Source organism: Galeopterus variegatus, unplaced genomic scaffold (genome assembly GCF_000696425.1).
Source record: "Galeopterus variegatus unplaced genomic scaffold, G_variegatus-3.0.2 Scaffold46, whole genome shotgun sequence".
Lineage (NCBI taxonomy): Eukaryota > Metazoa > Chordata > Mammalia > Dermoptera > Cynocephalidae > Galeopterus > Galeopterus variegatus.
The window spans coordinates 127,605-153,183 of NW_007726157.1; the positions used below are offsets into that span (position 1 = coordinate 127,605).

At 33.7% G+C, this 25,579-nt stretch overlaps 1 protein-coding gene across 1 annotated transcript in view; it reads left to right on the plus strand.

Annotated features, from left to right (window-relative positions):
- AKAP9 (A kinase (PRKA) anchor protein 9) overlaps nucleotides 1-25,579 on the plus strand; it is a 136,932-nt gene that overhangs the window by 72,681 nt on the left and 38,672 nt on the right. The window contains exons 18-24 of the mRNA XM_008572140.1: nucleotides 644-868; nucleotides 2,186-2,326; nucleotides 2,817-2,920; nucleotides 5,693-5,898; nucleotides 12,338-12,570; nucleotides 22,151-22,313; nucleotides 23,161-23,373. Of these exons, the coding sequence (XP_008570362.1) occupies nucleotides 644-868; nucleotides 2,186-2,326; nucleotides 2,817-2,920; nucleotides 5,693-5,898; nucleotides 12,338-12,570; nucleotides 22,151-22,313; nucleotides 23,161-23,373 (1,285 nt within the window). The remainder of the gene's footprint in view (nucleotides 1-643; nucleotides 869-2,185; nucleotides 2,327-2,816; nucleotides 2,921-5,692; nucleotides 5,899-12,337; nucleotides 12,571-22,150; nucleotides 22,314-23,160; nucleotides 23,374-25,579) is intronic.

Below are 25,579 nucleotides of genomic sequence, written 5' to 3' on the forward strand. Positions count from 1 at the left end.
TATTCCATTTATGGTATTCCCTATTAAAATATCAAGTGGGGGGCTGGCCCGGTGGCGCACTGCGCTAGTGCGCCGCTTGGGAAGTGCGGCAGCGCTCCCGCCGAGGGTTCGGATCCCACATACAGACCGGTTCCCGCTCACTGGCTGAGCGAGGCGCGGGGGCAACACCGAGGGTTGCGATCCCGTTGCCGGTCCTGGTCCGGTACGGGGGCGACACTGAGGGTTGCGATCCGTTGCCGGACACGGAAAAAGACGAAAAAAAAAAAAAATAAAAAATAAAAAAAATAAATAAATAAAATATCAAGTGGAATAATGGAGCTTTATTAAGAGTAGAAGAAATCTTGAGTATCTTTCCTTATTCTTTTCCCTTAGAATTAGATTATATCTAAACTAACCGATAAATAGCTATTTTGCCTTAGGAAAGTAGCATATATGATAGTGAACTAACTTCACATTGTTTTGGAATTACAGTTAAGAAGAATACCTTTTTTAAAAAATTGATTTTGTTTAATAATAAAAATTTTTTAAATCAGGTGCTTTTTGAGGTTAGTAGTGGACTTGCTTTCGTATTTATTTAAAATATCAATGCTGACAGATTTCCACAAAATGTGTTATGGTTGCATTTTTTTTTTTATGATTAAAGATCCATAATGAGATTTTGGTATCAAGCATGGATGCTTCCAGACAGCTAATGTTAAATGAAGAACAGTTGGAAGATATGAGGCAGGAACTTGTACGACAATACGAAGAACATCAGCAGGCAACAGAACTGTTAAGGCAGGCACACATGCGACAGATGGAGAGACAGCGAGAAGACCAGGAACAGCTACAAGAAGAGATTAAGAGACTTAATAGACAATTAGCCCAGGTATGGGACTTATAGTCCCTTTCTCCCTAATTAAAATAGCAGTATTCTTTATGTAGTGGTTTTTTTTTTAAAGACAGATTATTTTGCCCAGTGCTGAATAAACTACAAATATAGAACACCAGGAACACACTCCACCAGCACAACAGCTTTAGGTCTTGTTAGGGACGCCTAACTCAACCTTGAAGTGTGCATCATGTTTCTATCATTTAACTGACTACAGGTCAATTTTTTTTAAATCATTTTATAGACCATTCATAGCAAAAGCACTTTGACTATTTTGTGCTGAGGTGCTCCAGTATGCAGTTGCTAGCATTTTGTGCTGAAGTGCTCCAGTATGTAGTTGCTAGCATTCAGTTTTCCCATATTCTCACTTTTATGAGTCTCCCAATTAGCATCTCCAGGGTTTATCTTTATCTGTCTTTAATCCACCTTTTGAATCATGAATGGAAATCTTCTGAAGTAGTATGTTTCTGGAACTTTCTCCATGGAAACATCTCTTCTTGATTTGAGAAGTATAAATTTATATAACGTTCTCATCCTTTTCTTGACTAAATTTAAATACTCCATGGTATTTGGGAACTGGATTCTTGTCAATTACTATATAAAATATACTCACAAAATCATTGCGGAAAAGCAAGAAATATTTATGTAACAGTTCTTTTGAATTTTGAGAACTAAAACTAAAAGGAGAGATAAGAAGGGCCGGCCCGGTGGCGCACTGGAGAGTGCGCCGCTTGGGAACGCGGCGGTGCTTCCGTCGAGGGTTCGGATCCCATGTGGAGACCGGTTCCCGCTCACTGACTGAGCGCGGTGCGGGCGCAACACCGAGGGTTGCGATCCCGTTGCCGGTCCCCGGTGTGGGCGCGACACCGAGGGTTGCGATCCCGTTACCGGTCAGTAAAAAAGACAAAAAAAAAAAAGGAGAGATAAGAAATAGAAAATGCATGTATTCTTTCAAATATAAAATAATAGGAAAATTGGGGGTTGAGCATAAAACACTATCATATGGAAAAATTTTGCTTTTCTTCGTTGCATTTTGTGAATTCAAATTTCTGAATTTTCAATGCAAAATTGACATATAAAAGTATTAATCAAAGTGCACAAATTCCTGAATACTTAGGAATAATTAGGTTTTTTTAAAAAGTTTCAAATTTTGCATTGAACTTTGTACATGCTTCTAACCCCTTATAATGGAAAATGAATCATAGTAGAATGAGGGCCTGTTGGTCCCAGGGGGTTAAAAGAAGTCTGCTTAATATTTCTGCTCTTTTCCTCTATCGCAAACAATATTCTTTCATGACCTTTTTTCTTATTTAGAGATCCTCAATAGATAATGAGAACCTGGTTTCAGAGAGAGAGAGGGTGCTTTTAGAGGAGCTCGAAGCACTAAAGCAGCTGTCTTTAGCTGGAAGAGAGAAGCTGTGTTGTGAGCTGCGCCACAGCAGTACGCAAACACAGGTAGTATGTACTTCGGCCCACTTAGGAGTAATGGATCAACAATGCAGTAGGATTTGTCTGTCTTTGTTGTTGGCGTTAGATGTATTTTTTATAGGTATGGAGTTTAACATATTTGTGATTGCTTACATGTAAGGTAGGTGAAGTCAGAATGCGTTATATTCCATTTAAGGTGATTTGAATCTGGCATTGCTATAGCAGCAACTATCGTTTCACCAAGGAGCAGTCTAACAAACTTTATTGTCATACTGTAGCATGCATTAGTTTGAACCCATTAAAATTTTTTTCATCTGTACAGTAGAATGTATTTTCTTTTTTTGATAGTGCTAATCTCTTGATAAAATATAGTTAAATATTATCTCAAGCAGTATTTGTTTTGTGCACAGAGGTTTCAGTTTCGCTTCCTATCAGTATAGATTAATGACATGCTATTTCCAGGATGACAGGTTTTCTTTCTGTCTTGTCCTCTCTACTTTTACACAAACTTAAACAGAATGGAAATGAAAACCAAGGGGAAGTTGAGGAACAGATGTTTAAAGAAAAAGAGTTGGACAGAAAACCTGAAGATGTGTCTCCTGATATTCTATCCAGTGAAAGGTATACAAAATGTGTACTTTTTTTTGTGCAAAGCGAATTAAAGTAGTTGTTTCATTGTAATAAACTTTATTTGTTCTTATTTTTATCTTGTATATTTATACTTTGTTTTAAAATTCATTGTGCTATCTGTGTATGAAACATGTTCATATATGTGTAATATATAAAGGATTATCAATTTTTGATCATTAAATAGACAAACAAGGACTTTAAAGAATCTTTTGTGTATAATGTAATTTTTGATTGGATATTAATCACATACTTAACTCTGAATGTTAAGGTATTATTTAGATATCAACTCTTTTTTGATTATTTTATTATTCTTGTATGCCATATTTGTATCCTAAAAAACACAGTTCTACTTGTGAACTTTATTCCTACTTTATTCCTGCTTTATTCCTTCACTTTGTGGACATATATTCAGTGTAAGCTATCTCCTGGTTTGTTTATGCTGAGAAAAAAATTACTGTTAACTGTAAATATTCCACATTTAGCTTCTTTCAGGCATTACTGCATAACAGGTGAAAACTTTTAATCCATATCCCAGATTTATAGAGAAATAAATTAATCACCTGATGTTAACAAAGCTTTTCCTTACTTTGATTATGTAGAGGTTAATATAAAAATGTAAGATGTTAAATGAGAATAGTTATCCCAAATTAATATTAAGGACTTTAAGCACATATTTTAAAATTTGTTTTGTTCAAATGAAAATAATTTTTTAAAATTTTAAATTAAAACTAATATTTACTAACTTAATTTCCTCCTTTTCCAATTTCTGTGACTGTCAACCCTTTTGTGTCCTCCTAACCTCCTTCCTCAGCTTGCATGGAGGAATTTGGCCCCTAAGATTTTGGCTTCCCCATTGGATCATCAGTATGGAACGCAGTCAGTATGGAACTCAAACAAGAAAGACAGTGTATGAAAATTAGAGTTACCATGGCAATATAAAATAAACATCTTGTTTATTTTATATTATTTATCTCTAATTGGTATATTTAAAAAAACTATGCAGTGTTTAATTTTAGGAATTTTTATAGTGAGTGCTAATAAAATGAGTATTAATTTTTCTTTTTACCATTATATTAATTTTAATTATTTCTCTTAATAGAAATATTTTCACATTATCCTAGTTCAGGGATTTGGGACTTTAACAAGATCTTACAAAAAGTTAAGGAAATAAAACTCTTAACTTCCTACTGACTAAATTATTTAGAGTTTTATTTTTAATATTCCTGATTATATAAACAGAGAACTTGATCTGGGTACAAAAATAGTACTCTTCCACTTGACAGATACTGAAGGAAAACTTCTCTCTTTATTACCTTCTCTTAAAATAGATATGTCATGTGCCTGTGAAAACAGATATCCTTTAACCTGATTGTTGGTAATCTCCTACAATGTGAAGTAGAGAGATAAAACTATTAAGGCAGAGCAACTTTACCATGAAAGTCTTTCATTTTGTCTACATGTATTAAGTATAAAGTTTGCTACTGTAGTACTTTTGCTGAATTAAGCTGTTAGGACAAGAAAGTTTAGTTATTCAGAAAATTAATCAAGTAATCTTATGAATCACCGTTTATATAGGTCTGCATTTCTTGACATGGAAAAATGTTCGCGTTAAACAAAAAAGAAAATGTACAAAAACACTTTGTCCATGAGGATTCCATTTTTGTTTTTAAAATGTTTATATTTATGAGAGAGACAGAGAAGGGAAAGTCTACACATATAGGCATTAAAATGTTAATAATGTGGGCCGGCCTGTGGCTCACTCGGTAGAGTGCGGTGCTGATAACACCAAGGCCCCGGGTTCGGATCCCACATAGGGATGGCCAGTTTGCTCACTGGCTGAGCGTGGTGCTGACAACACCAAGTCAAGGGTTAAGATCCCCTTACCGGTCATCTTTTTAAAAAAAAAAAAATGTTAATAATGAGTATCTCTGAGTGCTGAGATTTTTTGGTGGGTAGTTAGCAGTATTTTCTAATTGTTTAAAGATAAGAACGTATTACTTTTAAAAAAGAAGAGACACACCATTAATTTCATTTAATTGAAAATAGGTTTCTTCTCCTGGCTGAAATGAGTGTAGTGTGTGTAACTTAAGAAATTTCTGTCTCTGGAGTAGATATAATAAAAAATGACTCATGATACTCCCTGTGGTGTTGGCAGGTAGTCAAATTTCACTGTAGACCTTTTAAAAAATAGGTCTCTGCCTTTCTATTTTTGTAATTTTAACATCCAGTTTATCACCATCAAGTTGTAGAAATACTGCATTTTTTTCTGGTGGGATTTTTTTCACTATATTTTAAAATATGTTGTTTGACATATAAAAAGATTAATGTAAAAATGTATATGAATAACCATGAATAGTATTACCAGCTCAATAACTTGCATATGCTTGAGTGCTACCATACTTTTTAAAACTTAAATTTCGTGTCCTCTTAAAATTTTCTTGTAATCTAGTTACTAGCTTAGCAATTTAGTTGATTTCTTTCCAGTCAATAAAATGCTGCACATTTTTAAACAATGTTATAGTTAAACTGATTGGCCAAAATTTTTCAGAAGAAAACAAATTATTTTATAATATAGTTATAAAATAAATAAAAACCAAGAATCACTTCATTGTAGGTGCTGTTGCATGTTATTTTAATAGAGATTTGATTTTTAATTTGATTTTTCAAATCAAATATTGTCCAGTGTATTTTCTTTGGAACATAAGCAGAGTGTATCTTTTAAAAAGATTAAGTGTTTTAATAAATGTTTCTTTGTCTATACAGGTATGCACTCCAGAAAGCTAACAACAGACTTTTGAAGATACTCTTAGAAGTTGTAAAGACAACAGCAGCTGTTGAGGAAACAATTGGTCGCCATGTCCTTGGAATTCTAGATAGATCTAGTAAAGGCCAGTCATCTGCCAGCCTGATTTGGAGGTCAGAAGCAGAGGCATCTGTAAAGTCATGTGTTCATAAGGAACACATAGGAGGTACTAGTTTTATTTGCTTTTGAAACAGTCATTATCTTTAACAAATCTAGCTGAGCTCAAAGCACTTCGCCATGTGTTAAAAATATAGAATGAGAATATTCAAGTATTTTCCAGGAGATGGACCTCCAAACACAAATATATTAGAGCCAGTCTTTTCAAAACACCATTATTGTATAGCATTTGCAAGTAGGTGTCTTAGAGTTGTCATCATACATACCCAGGGCCACTACTGTGCATACATAAGCCAGAAGGCTCTTTCATTTCTCCACTGATAAGAGAAAAATTCCACATTAGTACCACTTAGTACTCTTACCAGTATCCATGAGGCATGGGCAACATCCTGAAACCACCCTATATATTAAGGAAAGGATAGAAATGAAGAGCTTTTAGGAATCCAGCACCAGTTTCATATACCTATTGAGTTGGTTAGAAGAAAGTCTTTATTGGAAACCCAAGGTTTGGTCTTGTCTTTGGACTAGCTTCTGCTAAGTCCTTTCTTTCTTTTGGAAAAGTGGTTTGAAATATGACAGAACGTGTGAGGATCCAGAGATTAGGTCCTGACATGACATAGCTGTCTTCCTAACTCTGTCTTCTTCCTCCAGCTGTGGGGGCTGGGCTCTTTTTTCAGTTTCTTACCATCACATTGTTGACCTCCAGTCTCTCTTGTTTTCTCAATTCCTTGTTCCTTGCTGGAGAGGTAATCAAGAAATCAGAAGGTGAGAAAGTTTTTGTTATATGAAGAAAGATAGGGTTTAGACTCCTAGATCAGAAGATCAAGCCCACAGTTCATTAGCATTTCACACCCAAGCAGTTCTCCCCAGTTAGAGGCCAATCTTTTGAAATACCAGTTTTCGTAATTTTCAGAGCATTCCATTTGTTAAGTTTCATGTGGAGAAACGAGATGAAATTATCCTGCTTACAGGAGGTTTGCCTAATTACAAGTTGTTTCTAAGTGCAGAAAGCTTGATTTGGTATTTTTTAAAAATTGATTTAAAAACACCTCAGTTGAATTTAAAGACAATTTTAATAAAATAATGCTTTCAGTAAAATAAGAGCCGAAATAATACTGAATTTTAAACCTTCCTTTCAAATAAATGCTTTTCAAACGTGGTAGAAGTATTAGTCAAATTAACTTCACCCTTGGTTAAGTTCTCAGTCAAGGGCTATTTTATTTTAGCTTTTGGAACATGATTTATATAGAGAAGAATTAGGTAACATTTTCTTTGTCTTGTCAAAGTGTTCATCAAATTGTGCTTTTTTAAAAACAATTATTTCATGAACTGGTTTCATTTAACCATCTAGGGAGGGATTTTGCTCTTCTACTGATAAGACCTAGACCAGGTTGACTCCTATAGTTAAAAGACACTGAGGAATGTTCTACAGCTTACAAAAATATTTTGAACCTTTTTGTTAGCAGTTCTCTTGGGTGTTTCTCAAAATGGTTGTTGAAGTATTCAGCAAACAATGTATCTTAAGAGACAGCAAACTCACTTCTAGAGTAGTGTGCCCATAGTTACAAAAAGGAATAAATTGGTAATTTAACTCAAGCACACACAGAAGATTATGTTTATGTTCATTTTCTATGAGGAAGCAGATGTAAAAAGGACATCTGATTCACTAGCCTATTTTCTTGCATGGTTACATGTAAATCTTCCAATTTAGATGAAATATATCTATGTCCTATTTTAAGATATTTGGTAATAGAGGATTTTTTTTAAAATTATGAACAATTTCATTAGTTCAATTCTATAAACATTTATTGAACGATTTCTCTATGATCTCTGCTTTACAGCAATTCACAGTCTAGTGAAGGAGGCACTGAGATTCTGATTGAAGGCAAGATAAAGTCATAGTACTTAATATTTTACTTAAAACCACTTTATATATGTTTGAATCAGTTAAGCCTTTTGAAATTTTAGTTTCTTAACTGTTGACTGATTCTGAAAGAATAATATTAAGATACAAGAGGAAAACTTAAGTCCACAGTTAAGAAATATAGTGTATGGAACATTGTAGAAGAGATAATTTTGCTGGTATTAGCATCGTTGTTGTATTATGCACTTTCTACTTAATTAACTCAACTTTTTTATGTTTTTATGTTTAGCAATGGTATGTTAGTGTTCTGTTCCTAAATTAGGATAACTACAGATATCTTTGGGGGACACTTAGCAGATCCACTTTGCATCTTGAAGGATATATTAATAGAATTTATAATTTAAAACTTAATTTTTTCATAAACCTTCAAGAAAATGCTGGCTTTAAAATATTGACACTGTGCTCCATGTGTAAGAATTTTTTTCTGATACCTCTTCGTATTTTTCATGGAAACGTTATTGTAAAAACTAAAATACACTTTTGAAAGATTTTCTTTTATATCTTATTTAATATAACAGAAAAAAATTAAACCATAATCTGATTATGAATTGACTTTTGCTTTTCAGTTTTTATGTATACTTTGCTGTAAGTAACACTTGTGATTTATTTTCATTCTTCGAGTCTGAACTTGTTTAGATTTTAAACATGTATGGACTTGTTAACACTCAAAAAATAAATAATTGATTTGCTGTTTGCTTTCTCATAAGAGTGAATTAGTTTTTTGAAAGGAAATTTTGAACCAGTGTGAAATCACTTGAACCTGAGTGAGTCAGTTCGCAATAAGGAGTTCACCAGGCTATGTTGAAAGAATATTTCCTTTAGATCTGCATTGTGATGGTTCAGTGGTAGAATGCTCACCTCTTCCTTAGGAGGCTGGGGACTGAATCTGATTTGCTGCAGCTTCCTTTTGGGGCGTGATGTTATCGAAAGAATGCTGGGGTTAGTAATCAGAAGGCTTTGTTTTTTTTCTAGCTCACTATGACCTTGGGGAAATGTCATAAGTCTTCCTGGGCTTTAGTACCATTCTGTCAGATACGAGGGTGAGTTTGCAGTCTAGTGGTTTCCAGTTGGAAACATACAGATATTTAAAGAGCCATTGGGACAAAGAGGGCTCTATCATATTGCCCACCCTCCTTTAACCTGAGGAGTTTATTATTATCAGGGAATGAATGTGGTATAATCCAGAGGATGTATACTCTTATAACCAACATTTGCTATGTTTAAGACATAGATCTGAGTGGTTCACTAATCTGAAATGATTCTGTTCACCAAATTGGCCATTCTGAGATTTCTGTTGGCATGTTGTCAAATTGCCCTGCTGTCTATATTATCTTCTGGTTTTTATCCTCAAAGACCAGTTGTTATAAATCAAGTATAATCTTGATGTCTTTCTCATTCCTTTATTTCATAGGAATAAACATAAATAATTCTGTTTCTTCATTGGAACGTATTCAGATTATTTCAAATTGTTTATATCCTTGAAATGTTATCAATAAAATACATTAACTAGTTGACATCTTCATCTTTTCTAGGTACTTTAATGTCTATTTTTTTATTAGTCATTTCAAAAAACTAATATTGAGTGGCCTTTTATAAACCACTTTGCTTCACATGTCCTCTCTATTTTGTGCTTGAGATTTGCTCACGTATAATATACAATATCTTCAATCTCTTCTTCACCACTGATTCCTTCTTTATACCACAAAACATTTTTTAAAAAAACAAAAAAGTGTTTTTTCTCAACTTTGCTTCCCCCTCAAGGTGAACTTTGGCAAACACAATGAGAAAGTAGACTAACTCCTGCGTTCACCAACTTTGGTTTCTGTTCCTGCAGTACCAAAGCTGTTCTCTCAGAGGACAGCACTGACCAAATGTCAAATCCATAGCATTTTCTCAGTCCTTGTCCTGTTTATCTTCTACACAAATGATATTATTGAAGTCTCTCAGTTTTGAAATGTTCTCTTGTCTCCTGGAGTGTCTGTCTCCTATCTGATATTTTTTTAGACAGGTTCTTTTGTGAGCTTATGATATGGAGAGACTTCAACATTGTTTGTCTTCTGCCTCTTACTAAACATTGCTCCTAAAACAAATGTATCCACTCCCAAGGTTTCAACTCTCACCTTTCTACAAATGACTCCTAAGTGTTTGCACACTCAAATTTCTGCCAGTTGACTCATCTCCAGATATCCCATTAATATTTCAGACTAATAATTTTTCATGCCTACTATGTATATTCCTGATTAGTGCTTAGAAATACTAAAAAAATATTTCTCTTAATGACTCCTCTGTCATCTGAGTATCACCTAAGCTGGTGATCTTACTTTTCTTCCTGCCTTGTCTTATACATTCAGTCTTCTTCAACCGGTGCCTTTTCCCAAACCAGCCCCCAACATCACCATCTTATTTCATGGCCTCATCACCTCTCATCTGCAAAAATGAATTAGCCTTGTAAGACTTTTCTCCTCCAGCTTTCCTCTGTATTGCTACAACTTGCTTCCTGATTCACATATTTGATATTATATTCCTGCTCAAAAAATGATTTACACTTCTTGTTGTTTATAGCAAAACCCCCAAATTTCTTTTAAATTTTAAGACCTTTCATAAGTTGAATCCAGCCTACTTTCTAGCTACATTCTTTTAGCTCTCTCCCTCCCTGATTCCCACTTCTCCACGTATTTTGCTCCGTAAAGCCTAGAGGTCCCATCATATCAGACTATTCTCTTTGCCTGAAATTTGTCATACTCTGTACCCATGAGAAAGAAAATGTCACTAGAATGCATTTAATTCCTTGGGTAAAGATGCTATACAACAGGTATTTTTAGTTTTTTTAAGCACCAACTAAAAAGTAATAATATTTCTTCTATAGCTTCTTCAAAAATATCATTTATTTTCTAGATTACATTAATTTGATTTAGTAATTTTGCAATATACATTGTATTGTACTTTGTATGTAGTTTATGGGTCATTTTGAATTTCAAGTTCATTTTGAACTCATAAGTATTTATAAAGTATTAATCCCTGTTAACATGGCATTCAGTTTTGAACACATGGAATGATATAAGTAAATATCAGTGTAGTTTTTTTTTTTTTTTTTTTTTGTCTTTTGTCTTTTTCCGTGTCCGGCAACGGATCGCAACCCTCAGTGTTGCCCCCGTACCGGACCGGGGACCGGCAACGGGATTGCAACCCTCGGTGTTGCTCCCGCGCCTCGCTCAGCCAGTGAGCGGGAACCGGTCTGCATGTGGGATCCGAACCCTCGGGCGGGAGCGCCGCCGCGCTTCCCAAGCGGCGCACTTATCCAGTGCGCCACCGGGCCGGCCCAGTGTAGTTGTTTTTTTAATTTGGGGAATGAAGATACAAAGTGAAAATGTATTAGCCGTTATGCTAATTAGAAAAGCCTAAGTATAATAACAAACGTTTAAAATCATGTCCTAGAATGCAGTTTTGGACTATTCACCCAGTGACTTCTACAGAGGAGGTGCTTAGTAAATATTGATTTATGCTGAATTCAGATCTCACATCTGAAGCTACCTCTAATATCATTACTGCATGAGATTGAGAGAACTCCATGTGGCACCAGCTAGTTTAACAAGATGAGTTCTAATAAATAAACAGGTCTTATGCTGGGTGAATGTGTCCCACTGAATGTTTATTCTGAGTACTTTGGACATTAGACTTTCCTCTGCTTTAACTTGTTGTTCTGTTGAGTTACTGATAACATATATTACATGTAATAAAAGAATAGATAATTCCTCTTCAGGAAATTTCATTGTTGGGTTGTAACATGCTGTCATGGATGAGTATTATCTTCCATGACAGTGATGAATAATTTGTGCTTTTATTTTAGTTTAGAGAAAACACTTGCAAAACTTATCTTTTGCTCATGTAAACTCAATTTTCCTTATGTAAGAATTAAGAATAGTGTGGATAACAATGTCTGTAGTTAAATTAGAACTACTCATCAATCTAATGTCTTTACTCTCACAAAAGTAGTAAGCTACAAAATTATCTTAGTCCCTTTTCCTGTGTAGCCAGAACATGTGATGCTACCCAGTGTAGTACTCAAAAATCAAAGGGTCTGCTACACACAAATTCAAGCACTTATTCTTCCGTACACCTGGAACATCTCATTGCACAAATTTTTTTTATGTGGTTGTTTTATATTTGTTTTCTCATTATACTGTAAAGTCCTTGAGAATAGGAACCAGATCTTATCACCTGTGTGTCCCCATTACTTAGCAAATCCTACATGGTTGGCACTTAGTAAATACCTGTTGAAAGTTGTCTTAAACATCTTTTATCAGAGAAAAAAATACTAAATAACCCAAATATTAATTTCTGCAAAGTCCTGTTAACATAGCATTATCTTTCTCATTCTTCCTTGGTTATTGAATAATATTACATTCTGGTTCTGCATATTTTATTTGTTTTGTTGCAATACTGTTAATAAAAGATCTTGTAATTTCCATGATTTCCAGTTTTAATTTGATTTGATTTTGTAACTTTTAAAAATTATATATTATTAATTAAATTAATTTATGCCTTTAAAATACTGTTATTCTAGTTACAGATGAATCCATATCCTCTTATTCTGAAAGTGGTGTACCCAGAAATGACAGTAGCATGTGGTCAAAAGTAACTGAGGAAGGAACAGAGCTGTCCCAACGGCTAGTGAGGAGTGGTTTTGCTGGAACCGAAATAGACCCTGAAAATGAAGAACTTATGCTGAACATTAGCTCTCGACTACAAGCAGCAGTTGAAAAACTTCTAGAAGCCATAAGTGAAACTAGTAGTCAGGTAACCTCCTTATATTACTAATATGTACTAAGTTTGAAGTAGGTTTTCATTTAGCCATGGAATGACTAAATGTTTCTCTCTATTGTCCCACAGACATTTAGTTAGGCTCTCCTTTAATAATTAGTTGTGTTTATGATAACCAATACTGTTATCAGTAGCCTTCTTTTCAGGTAGTAAGGGTTAATGTAATGTGCTGATTGGCTCTTCCAGTTGTAAAATTCCATGTTGTTTTAATATTCAGATTGTCTAGACCCTTACACATTACTTTTTGGTACCAAAAGATACTTTAACTTCACCGTTGTATGAAATGTTTTGTTAAAATATATTATTTGTTTGAAATAGTATAAATAGTATAATAGAATAAAGAATAGTATGAATCTATAAAACTATATGCTCTAATATGTCTACTAGTACAAAGGTCAAGGGTTTAGATCCCCATACCAGCAAGCTGTCCTCCCCACCCCCCAAAAAAACATACTATTAGTACAATATAACAAATCAAACTCATAATTTCTTCACATGATTTTTACTCCTTTTTACAAATATGAATAGATTACTTCACTTTACAGACTATCTCTTCATAGGAAATTAGAATGTGGGACAGTTTTTATATTAAAGTACTGTTTTTAAATAGGAACTTTAAAAAGATATAATCATGGTATTTAAAACTTAAATTGCAGTTTTCTTGCTCTATAAAATTTTTACACTATGTATGGTAGTTGTCTCTTAAGTTACTGTAAGCAGAATTTTAAAAATTATTTACTTGGCTGGCGGGTTAGCTCAGTTGGTGAGGGTGTGGAGTTATAACACCAAGGTTAAGGGTCCAGATTCCTGCACCAGCCAGCTGCCAAAAAAAAATAAAATAAAACTATTTACTGCTTTAAAGTGAAGAAATTTACTTACTTATTTTTTAAGTGTTTAATTTAAAACAATTATAGAATTATAGCTGTCATGTTAATCGAGTGCTTCATTATCATCAACAACAGGATGAGTATTAATATTTTTATTGATCTCTTTATTCAGAGTATCCTAGATCTAGGTCTATTTCAAACAGAAGTTAAGAAGTGGAGTGTCTTTGATCTCTTATTTCTGATATCTGACTTTCATTGATGTTTTTTTCTCTAAGAAATTACTCACTCAGTATTGTATTTTTCTTCAGTAACCACCAGTGACTATTGGATGTAGCAAATATAGCAAATATTGTTAGATATTTTGTGTTTTAATGCCAGATTTATTTACTTTTAGGTTAACTTAGTGGTTATAGACCATTTATTGAGTCATCTCTTAGTGACAGTTAACTTGGTGAGAATAGTTTAATGGAGTGGTAGAGGAGGAATTCAAAATTCAGAGAGTTAAGGAAAGAGAGAGCAATTTCATGACACCTTGCTCTGAAGAAAACAGAAGAGCACAAACTTAAGGAGGGGAGAGTGCTGGAATTTTAAAGGTTGGAATAGTTCACATAGATTAGCAACGGAAAAGTTGAAGATGCAGGACCAGGGGATGGGCGTTGTGGAACCAATCCTTGTGGGTAGGTGAAGGATGGAATCCAGAGCATAGGAGGAAGGTGTAGCCTTTGTATCAGAGAGACCTTGCCTCCATTAAGATTGGAGAGAGGGATTATTGCAAGTGAATGTGGGCTTGTGGTTGTGGGGAATAAATTTCATTGAAAAGGCCCCAGAACCTAAGTAAATGTTGTTGAATATTCAAAGTCTTTTTTTTCTTTTTTAATGATGTGGTTTTATATGTTCTATTGGTCTGTTTTCTCTGTTGCTTATAACAGAATATCTGAAATTGGATAATGTATAAAGAAATAAGATTTATTACTAACAGTTTCAGAGGCTGGGAAGTCCAAGGTCTAGGGGATGCATCTGGTGAGGGCATTATTCCAGGTGGGAACTCTCTACAGGGTCTCATGGTCACACAGGGTATCACTTGGTGGGAAAATGGCAAGAGCAAGACAGCTAACCTTTTCACTCTCCTTATAAAGCTATCAGAACCACGCCCATAATGACTCATTATTTCATGAATGGATAAAGCCATTCATGAGGGCATACTCCTCACAATCCAATTGTCTCTCAAAGGCCCCACCTTTCAGATACCATAATTGGATTTCCCACCCTCTTAGCACTGTTACAGTAGGGGTCTTGTTTCCAATACATGAACTTTTAGGGCATGCATTTAACCTATAGCATATGTTGTGCAATTTTAATAGAAGAAATATGATTAAACTTAGTTTTAAGGTTTTGGGCTGCTTTAGGTTTCATAGGTACATCCTGTTTTAATAAAAGAATTTGTAAGCATTTTCTTTACTAAGAATCAGGGCTTTGGACAAGAGTCTGCCTGATAGACTGGTTTCATACTATGTATCATAGGGATATAGTAGTCTCCCCTTATTTACAGGGAATACATTCCCAGACCCCCAGTGGCTGCCTGAAACCACAGATAGCACCAAACCCTACATATACTATTTTTTTTCCTATACATACATCTATGATAAAGTTTAATGTATAAATTAGGCACAGTTAAAAGGTTAACTACAGTAACTGATAATAACAGTTATAACAATATACTGTAATAAAAGTTATGTGAGTGATCTTTCTCTTTCTTTCTCTCTGTCACAAAATATGTTATTATACAGTACTCACCCTTGTGATGACATGAGATGTTAAAATCCTTATGTGATGAGATGAAGTGAGGTGAATGATAACAGGCATCATGATGTAACATTAGGCTACCGTTGACTTTCTCACAATAAGTCAGAAGAAAGATCATCTGTTTAGGTGATCCTGGATAATTGAGGCATGACGGTGTCCCTTGTTAGATGTCAGGAGCAGATGATGTCAATGACTAACCGGCATGTAGCGTACACAGCGTGAATACGCTGGGCAAAGGGATGATTCACGTCCTGGGCCAGACAGTGTGAGATTTCATCACCCTACTCAGAATGGCACAGAATTTAAAACTTATCATTTATTTCTGGAATTTTCCATTTCCATTCCATTAACAGTGGTCTGATATGCAGGTTAATATCCGAGATTGACCGTGGATAACTGGAACTGCTAAAAGTGAAGCTGCAGATCAGGGGAAACTACTGTATTTTACTTTATGTATTTGATTTGAGAGGTGATTTGCCCAATGATATGTTCAAGTCCATATAGTAATACATTATGACAGGTTTTAATGCCCAGACAGGCTACTATAAAATCTGGTTTATATTGAACGTATTCGTAGTTTCCTATTGGTTGGGATAATTTTTTTTATGTGAGGAAAAGTGCTTAGAGACTACACTATTAAGGCCCTTAGAAAAATAATCTCTTTAACACAATCTTTATACAGTAGTCTCTTCGTGGTTCTGCAGAAAAGTTATCTGTGAGAGTATGGTTTCACAGATTCTTGACTCTTAGATCAGGTAGAAATAGAAATCAGTCTGTTCTATGGGAATAGTCTTTCAGCAATTAAAGTTTTCCAGACTCCAGAGATATTGTTTAGAGCCATAGGAGATTGTTTAACAAGAGATTCCTTTAGACCTTAGAAGAAATTAATGAATAAGTAATTTATTCCCACAGAATGATTTTCATTATAGGAAACGCGTGAGTTTACTAATTCTCACTTCTGAGAATAATGGAATCAAGGCTACATGCTTGTGTGTTTTCTCAAAAAAGGAGTCTGAGGATGAAAAAGTAGTGTAAGTCAAGATTTTGTTTTGTCATCATGTTTTAAACACAACTGTGATCAAAGTGCTGAAAACACATTTTGCCATCAAGTGCTGTCCCCAGTATGCTTAGCGTTGATCAGGGCTCTGTCCAGATAATGTATGCAGGATTTAGTCCCTCTATTAAATAACTTAGAGAAATAAATAAAGTCCAAAATAGAGCAACAGAAATGTCTTACAATTTGAGGGAAATAATTTATGTCGAAAAAAGGTTAAAATAGCTTGACATTGTATGATTAAAGCTGTTTTGTTTGGGAAACATGACTCTATATGCAAATTCATAGCCTTCAAATATACATTAAAATCTTGATTACCTGCAACCAGGGGATAATGAGCTAGTTTGGATAAATAAAAGTGTGTCCTCCTAAAAATTGAGGTCATTTTAACTTTTAATTGCAAAAAGTTTTTTGTGCTTTCTAAAACAGAGGAGGAAAAAAACCAAAATAGAGTATAATTTGAACTACTGTAGTTCAGGGTCACATTTCTGAATATACTATCAGTGAATATGCTGTTGCTAAGGCCTGTTTGCTCTATCTTAATCTATTACTTTTTTGAGTCTTTTTTTCCCTCCCTAGTTTTTGTCTTTTCCTTGCAGTTTGTTCTTCCCTTGACCTACAAAGGGATATTTTCACAGAATTTTGTTTTTGCCTCAAATAAGAAAAATTGGACACCTGTTAATCAAAATAAACTGTAATTTGTAGAGGGAGCAGGGAAAGAGTATTTTAAAAGGTATTTGATATTCTAAACATGGGTCCCAACAGTTCATAAAGCTGAGCAGCTAGGATATTGATAATTTTGTATCTACTAAAGCCCCATCAAAGCCACATTTAGCTAGCTGTAGCAGTGATAGGGTTAGGCCTTCATCTTGTATAGGTATTAGCACATCTTCATAGATTAATTGGAGGGTCACATAAGAAACCCTAATAAACAAAAATTTATTATTGCCTAGTCCAGAATTTTAAGAGGTAGCTGCCCCTTCCCAGCAGCAATTCATCCCCCTGTAGATTCTGGGCATTCTGTGGAAAATCTCATTTTCTCTGTCCTAATCATTAGCCTGCTGTGAAGGGTTTGAATCCTGGCATCTCTAAACAACTTTATGTAATGAGAATGGCTATAACATGGACTTTTGTTGATATTACCTGCTTGTTTTAGTATGGGTTTTTCCATTTGGATAAAGGCCTATGGGTTTAGGATATTTGGTTACTAGATAGAAAAAAGGCACCAAGGGCCGGCCCGGTGGCGCACTGCTACAGTGCGCCGCTTGGGAGTGCGGTGGCGCTCCCACTGAGGGTTCGGATCCCACATACAGACTGGTTCCCGCTCACTGGCTGAGCGAGGGGCGGGCGCAGCACCGAGGGTTGCGATCCCGGTCCGGTACGGGCGCGACACTGAGGGTTGCGGTCCGTTGCCGGACACGAAAAAAGACAAAAAAAAAAAAAGAAAAGAAAAAAGGCACCAAAATGAAAGCTTTTTCCTTTATTTAAAACAACTTTCATTATTGAGAATGTTTTAATATTAAAATAAGTTATCTTTTAAAATTCTGAATTGTTGGTTTTTTCACTGTTGCCCAGGTTTCTAGAGCTACCAGAAAGCTCATTGTTATACACAATTTGGGCTTCTAAATTTTATTCAGGATTCATAGTGGTGTAAGTATAAACTACTATATACAATGCAGTTTTAAAAAGATTTTTTTTCCTTAACATGCACTCTAAACAATTTAATGTGAAAATAGGTTATAACTGAACTGTCTATATTTTGCTTTAGTGACTGCTCAAAAGATGAATATTATTTCTAAGGGAATATCAAAAAGAAGTCTTAATTTTCCAGACATATTTATGATTAATTGATATACTTGAATAACTGATTAGAATATGAACTCAAACATACTTGATTTCACAAATTTAATTAAAGCAGTTTTTTTAAATGGGATGGAAAAACACTGGCTTATCTTAGAAACATTATAAACTTGTCTAAATGCCCTTTTCAAAGCTCTGACGTGGAACTTGGATCCTGTTAGGCAGGCTTTTTTGTGGGTGTATTAATTCACATTCCACCTGTCAGTGTACCTATAGGTAAAGACATCAAACCACACCCACTGTTCTGACCTTCTCCTCAGGGGACACTGACTAGAATCCTTTGGCTGAGCAGGAGAGGCTATTTGAATAGCTCAGTTCAGAAGAGCTTTTCCTTTTGAATGGAGTGAAGCAGCAAGAACAAGAGAAATGTTGGCAACTGCATTTCTCAAGACTGCTACTATGGAGATTTAAAACTTGACCTTCCCTGCCAGGTTCCTCTTGGAAGGCTCACTTATTACCACAGACATATTTGATACTGCAAGCAGTTTTATTGCTTAGCTAATTAGATATTTATATTTTCGTTCAAGGATTTAATTTTCTAATCTTAAAGGTAGTTTTTGGTTTGCTTGCTTTTATTTCTAGGGGGTTGTTTTTTGGTTTTTGTTTTGTTTGGGGGGTTTTTTGAATTAAGACTGATAGAGATGTAGTTTTTTTGGATTTGAGGGGTTTTTTTCCTGAACTTTCCTACCCTTTTATTTTTCAGTTGTATGAATTAACTTTAGAATGTGTATTTGATAGTGCTAAAAAGAAATTTTCATACTGCTATGGTATATCTTGATAAACGAAAAAGGACTTTTTGATGTAGTAGAAAACTGGTAAAGCAAATGAGGAAGCTTGGCAACTACATCTTCCAGAATGGATTCTTATAAGACCTATTTGGCAACTGTCAAACTCAGTGGCTCATGGTTGGAAGAACAAGATGAAGACATTTATGAGGTTGAATCTCGCGTGCCTTTACCACATCCTTTTCCTCTGTGTGAACATTTGGATGAAAATAACTCAGTAATTATTAATACTTCTATTTTTCATTTTATTCATAAAAGAAATGGGCACATATTAAAGCTTATTTCTAAAATTTCACTGCCTACCCCTCCTTATTCAGTAAGTATAAAAAGCATTTAGTTTAAAAACTGTATGATGAGAAAGGAAATTTTATGTGTCTTTAATAAGGTTAAATGGAACGATCTTGTTTGGTTGGTTGGTGTGTTATTTGCTCATTCATCCTGGATGTATCAAAGGGCTAAATATAGACTGTAAGAGCCTCAACTTGGCTATGTTTTTAATTCCAGAAAGCTGAATGAGATTATATTACATTTCTCCAGTGCCAGGCAAGCTATTTAAAAAGATCCTGCTTGTCCTTAGGATAAGCTTTTGTATGTTTATGATGCCAGTGTGTTTATGATGCCACAGGTGTAAAAGTGGAATGGTTATATTTGAGAGAATAAGCATTGTGATACCTAAAACAGCTAAGGGAATTGTCATTGAGCCCATTAGGAAATTCTTACGATCATATGGCATATTAACTATAGTCCAGACAAGGAAAAAGGAAACTTAGATTTTAATTTTCTTGTTAACACCCTAACAAACTTATTTTCTATTTAATATGCCTACTAATCCTATGGAGAGATATTTTTTTCTGCTTTTTATGTGAAATGTATTGTTAAGGGTAAGTGTTTAGCATAAAGAGGCTTGCATATTTAGTGTTTCAGGTTCATTTGATACTTAAATATGTTGTGAATGATTCACTACAAGTTATTCACTATAACTACAAGTTATTCAGCATTTTTTTTATGACTTTCATAGCTTTAACTATGCTAGCTAATATTTAACAAGCCAGATGGTTTTCAGAATGGTTTTGTTAACCTTTTCTGCAACTTTTATATTAAAGCGACAATATTTACTGATGGTTTACACATACTTTTAATGTAATGATAAGTTTCCTAGATACTTTGAAAATACTGAATATGAAATTTTTATATACTTCATATTATTATAGATACTAGGAATAAATAGTACCCTAACTGTGTGGAAGAGATTTTTTTTCAGTATAAAGTATTTAGATGAGCATTTGAAGGAGATCTCTTATCTCAGTAAGTGGATCTCATCGGATATAATAAATGAAATTTTTTTGCTAGATTTACTGTATTTAATCCAGTTTTTTTTGTTATGTTTTGTAAAACTGAAGTTATTTCCTGTGGTTTTATGGTAAATATTTAAATGCACTAAAATTCTGGTTTAGATCTTGTGTAGAAGTAGAAGATAGAAGTAAAGACTTATTTAATTTACTTATCTGAAGCAAGTATTTTGTTGTAAATATGAGGGTACTTCACAAAGTTTGTGGAAAAAATAGAGCTGAAAGATAATACTAATCTTCCCATGAACTTTTTGAAGTACCCTCATATTTTGTACTTTTACAGATTTTGTGTATTTACTAGGCACTGATTATGTAATGTATAGAAAAAAATTACATATGTATATGTAGAAGGAATTGATATATTTTTAAAATAAGGGTTGTGACTGTAAATTTAGGAGAGTAGATGTGTACAAATTAGTTTATACTTTATTGTCATGTTTCCTTATAATAAAAATTAATGTATATTACTTATCCACGTTAAATGAAAAATACTTTTTTGCCAGTTAAAAGTAAAAGTATTTATAAAGTTATCCTTATGAGGTAATAATGTATTATCACAGATATTTTAGGAAATTTGTGATTTAAAATTTATGCTTAATTTTGTATTATGAGTCACGTGTATTCATACTATTTTCAAATAACATGTTATAAATTATATTTAAAAGTTCTATTAAAACAAGAATAACTGCATATGGATATTTTGGAAATTGATTTACAATGACCAGAAAATACTTTAAGTAACTCTAAAATCTATTTGCTATGGTAAATACCACTCAGGTGTGAAGAGTAGAAGTCTTTAGTTTAAGAATAAAATATTCTTAAATATTATCAAAGTTTTATCATACATTACTGATATATGACTGTAAATTAGAAACCACTACATCTGGTCACATGTTATGCTTAAAACATGGTTATATCATCTTTCTGATGCACAGAGTGTTTTATATATAAATTTACAAATTCTTACGGCATTGCATGTTAGCCTTCTATTAAGTACATATGATTATTTCTTTTTAAAACTTTTGGACTAAGTACTAGCAACATTTGAACTCAGTGTTTTCCTGAGTAGTTGTTTCAATAAGAACAGATGGGAATGTACTGATAGAAGCCCAGAAAACTAAGACAAAAATAGTGCTTTCCTGCAACTTCATACAGCTGATTCAGTAGCAGTGATCTAGTTATCTTAGTTTTTTAAGAATGTAGTCAGTATGTGACAGTGACAGCATTTTAAAGAGGCTGTATTTATGGTTAATGCCTGGAACCCTAATGTTTTGAAAATAAACAATAGTCATGGAGTCTTCAGATGTTTCACAAATGGGCAGAAATATAAAGCTTTTAGTTAGAACACATGGGTTATGTGTAATTTCGTTTTTTTTGCCACTTTGATTTTGTTAATTGATGCCATTGTTGTAATCACGTATTATTAGCACTCCACAGTGTACAGCAGATATTGTAGGAGTCACAGTCAATTAATGTTTAATATAAAAGAAGTAAAGTTTATTATAGACCACATAGTTACATAAAATTCTTTAGCAAATACAGTAAGAACCTGTGCTTCATTAACTCTATATTTCCCTTCATATGATAGAATACACATCCATTGACTTTAAGTGGTTTATTTCCAAAAGAATCATATTCTTTTGTCTAGGAAAACTGGAATACATCTCTTACGGAAAGTTGTACACAGCTAATCTCTACTGGTCTACTATGACTTACTATACTTGCTAATGTTAGTATGCACTAGATATATTGCATGACTTTAATTCAATAATATATCTTTATTTAAGAATGCTTTTTTTTTTTTTTAGCTTTAATGAGGAACGACACTGGTATTTCTAATACTATCATCCTTTATATATTCTCTCTCTCCTTGTTTAGCTTGAACATGCAAAAGTTACACAGACTGAATTGATGCGTGAATCATTTAGACAGAAACAAGAAGCAACAGAATTCCTTAAGTGCCAAGAAGAACTTCGAGAGCGCCTTCATGAGGAGTCCAAGGCAAGAGAGCAGCTGGCTGTGGAGCTCAGTAAAGCTGAGGGTGAGCACCTAGCAATGGCAACTGAGGGTGGATAAGTTTCAACCTTTAAAATAGAAATTTTGGTGCAAAGCCAGGTTTGGAAACAACCAATCTACTTTAATTTAGAGCAGCCACTGAAGAGTAGTTGTAGCTTGTTTTCAAAGTTCCTCCAAGCAATTTTTTAAACTATGTATATTTTTAATTATAAAAAGAATTTACAGAATTACAGAAAATATTAAAATTTTTAGGAAAAAAATGGATTGTGGTAAAAATTTTAGAAAACACAGAAATGGATTGTAGTAAGTTGTTACCATAATCTCACTGTCTAAATACAACTCTTGTCATTTAAACAGAAGCTAAAAGATGTTATTCAGTTGTTTAAAGTCACTATTATATGGTGACTGCATACTTTAAACCTCTGAAGTTCCATGCTTGCTATTCTCCCATACTGTTGTGGGTGTTGGCCTTTCAGAATAACTTAAAATATCAGTCTTCTCTATTATATTGTAAATGTGATTCAATTCACAAGTACCTGATTTGTATTAAGCTTTCCAGGAACCTATCTATTTATATCCGTTTAATAAAATGAGTTACACCTACGTGATGTGATACTTTATTATAGCAAAGTGCTAGAAAATTCAGAGAAATTTTATGTTTATGCACAATGGTAAATGAGAAAAAAGGTTTCAATGAACATACCATATTAAAGGTTAATAGTCGCTGCTATCAGCAGCAAATTCATTTAGGACTTTTAATAGGTTGGAATGACTTAAGTCTTGGTAACAGTAAACCCTTTATTGTCTGTATTAAAACATAATGGTAAAATTTGAAATGGGTAATGATTTCATTCTCTTAATTTTTGTTATAGGTATCATTGATGGCTATGCAGATGAAAAAACTCTTTTTGAAAGACAAATTCAGGAAAAAACTGATATAATAGATCGTCTTGAGCAGGAGTTGTTATGTGCAGCAAATAGACTGCAAGAATTGGAAGCAGAGCGACAGCAGATCCAAGAAGAACGAGAATTATTGTCCAGACAGAAGGAGGCTATGAAAGCAGAGGCAGGCCCAGTTGAAAAACGTATGTATTTTCAGACTTTGTATGAAACATTCCTCTAATTTTTCATCTTTAAAAGTTCAAGATGGCTTTTTTTCCTCTTTCAGTGCCATTATACATGTATTTTATATAGGGACTTGAAAAATCTGCCACATAGGTAAATGTCTTATTTGCCAACTATATGGAATCAAGATTTCTTTTTCTTTTTTCTTTGGCACATGTTAACAGGAAAAAAATAGTTCTTCATTTATCTTTAAACCTCTGCTGCAAATAACGAGGCAGAATGTTTTAAAAATTGTGTAAGGTTTAGTTCTTTCAATGGCAGAGAGGCAGCAAAAATGTACACTTGGATTAAATAATTAAGAGCATTGATCTGGCACTAATAGTGAGTAAGTAGGGAGATTTCAGTCGGCCAAGCAGAATAGATTGAAAAGGTCACTGGCTGCTGGAAGAAGGCTGACATCTAGTTTAATCTAAGTAGGAGTTCAAAGAATATTCAAATTTACAAGTAACTTTTAGTTTTTCCTTCAATGGAAAGTTAAGTAACATCCTTAAGTTAAGGTTTGTTTAGCAGCAAATGTCACTCTTTCTGATATTAAACTTTAAATATTGTTTATCATGTCTTCTCACTTTTATCAATTTAGGAATATGACATACATTTTTGTAGTGTAGTGAAGTTTTTTCTAGTTGCTCAAATTAGTTTAACCCAGGTTTAGAGTTGGAATTCTTAATGTGGAAAGAATATGTCATACATATAAAATATTTGAGAAATATCGAACTTCTGAAAATATTGCCAATGATAATAATCAATGGCTTCAACTTTTGCTTCTGATACTTGTGTGTGTGTGTGCGTTATCCTGTTTTAGAAATAGAAGACATATAAATTATATTTTTGTTGTGTCTTTTGTTTTTTGTTTTTATTTTTTTCTATCTCATAGGACTAGTAGATGCTGCAGTTGATGCAGCACCTGGAGCAGGTGTGTGTATACAATTGCATGGCCAGTTTTTGGGTGGTAGACTTAACAGCTTCAAAATTTGAGTGACCCTTGGATTTTCAATCAACTAACATATTTCTAATTTTGCAGTTTTGCTGTTGTGTTTCATACTCACAACTTTTCTCTTTAACAACAAAAAACACTTTTCTTATAATAAAAACATATTTTTATTTGAAATTAATGACTGATTCATAGTGATCATCATCTTATTATGTCTATTTTTGCACAGAGCTTGTAACCATTTTTTAAAGAAAATGACTTTTTTAAAAAAACCTTTTTTCTTTAACAAATATTAAACTCTTCTAGTCTATGACTTTTCAAAATGCTCTTTGTAAATCAGGAAGTATAAAAGATGATGGTAGCAAAAGGATCAATGAAATTTAGTAAGAGGCTTTCTAGTTGATTTGCTTTTATAGTAACATCTAATACTGATTTAAAAGGAAAGCTATTTTCTATAGATTCCTAGTCCCGAGTGCAGTGTTGGCACGCACTTTAGTTAGTATAAAGACTCTAGAGATATGTTCTTTCCATTTTCTTCATTGGAGAATTGTTTTACTTTTGCTTTATATACCTTATTATTCTATTAATAATAATGATAAGAGCTAACACTTACATAGTACTTACCATACCCCAGGAACTGTTCTTTACATATATCAACACTTTTGATCCCCAAATTATAAGAGATTGTTAACATTATTATCCCCAATTTATATGTAAGTAAAGTGAAGGACATCATATTAAGTGTCACATAGAAGATAAGCGGCAGAGCTAGGATTTGAACTCACAGTCTGCTCTTAAGCACTACATCACACTGCCTTTCAAACTTGTCAGTTTTCCCATGATGCACATACTTGTAAGCATGCAAAAGCAACTCAGAAATATGGATCTAATAAGGAGTAAGACTAACAGGAAATTCTGGTTATAGTTGTATTTCTTTGTCTGCAACTTTTACTTGCCTTGGTTAAAGATTTACAGTATTTGATTTTCATGTGCATTGTGTATGCATATTAAAAGAACTTTATGGGTTGGGAGTGAATTGATTTTTGCCTGAGGTGAAGAAAATGGTGAGTTTCTTTTGTGCTTGAATTTAATTGGACTTTGTTCTTTTCCTAATAGTGAAAATGGATTTTTGTCATGTCCTATGTTATTTTCACAAAAATATTATTTTTAGTGACAAGACATAACCTTTTTTGTTAATTCTGTATAAATTTATTAATACTAACTTCCTTCCTTAT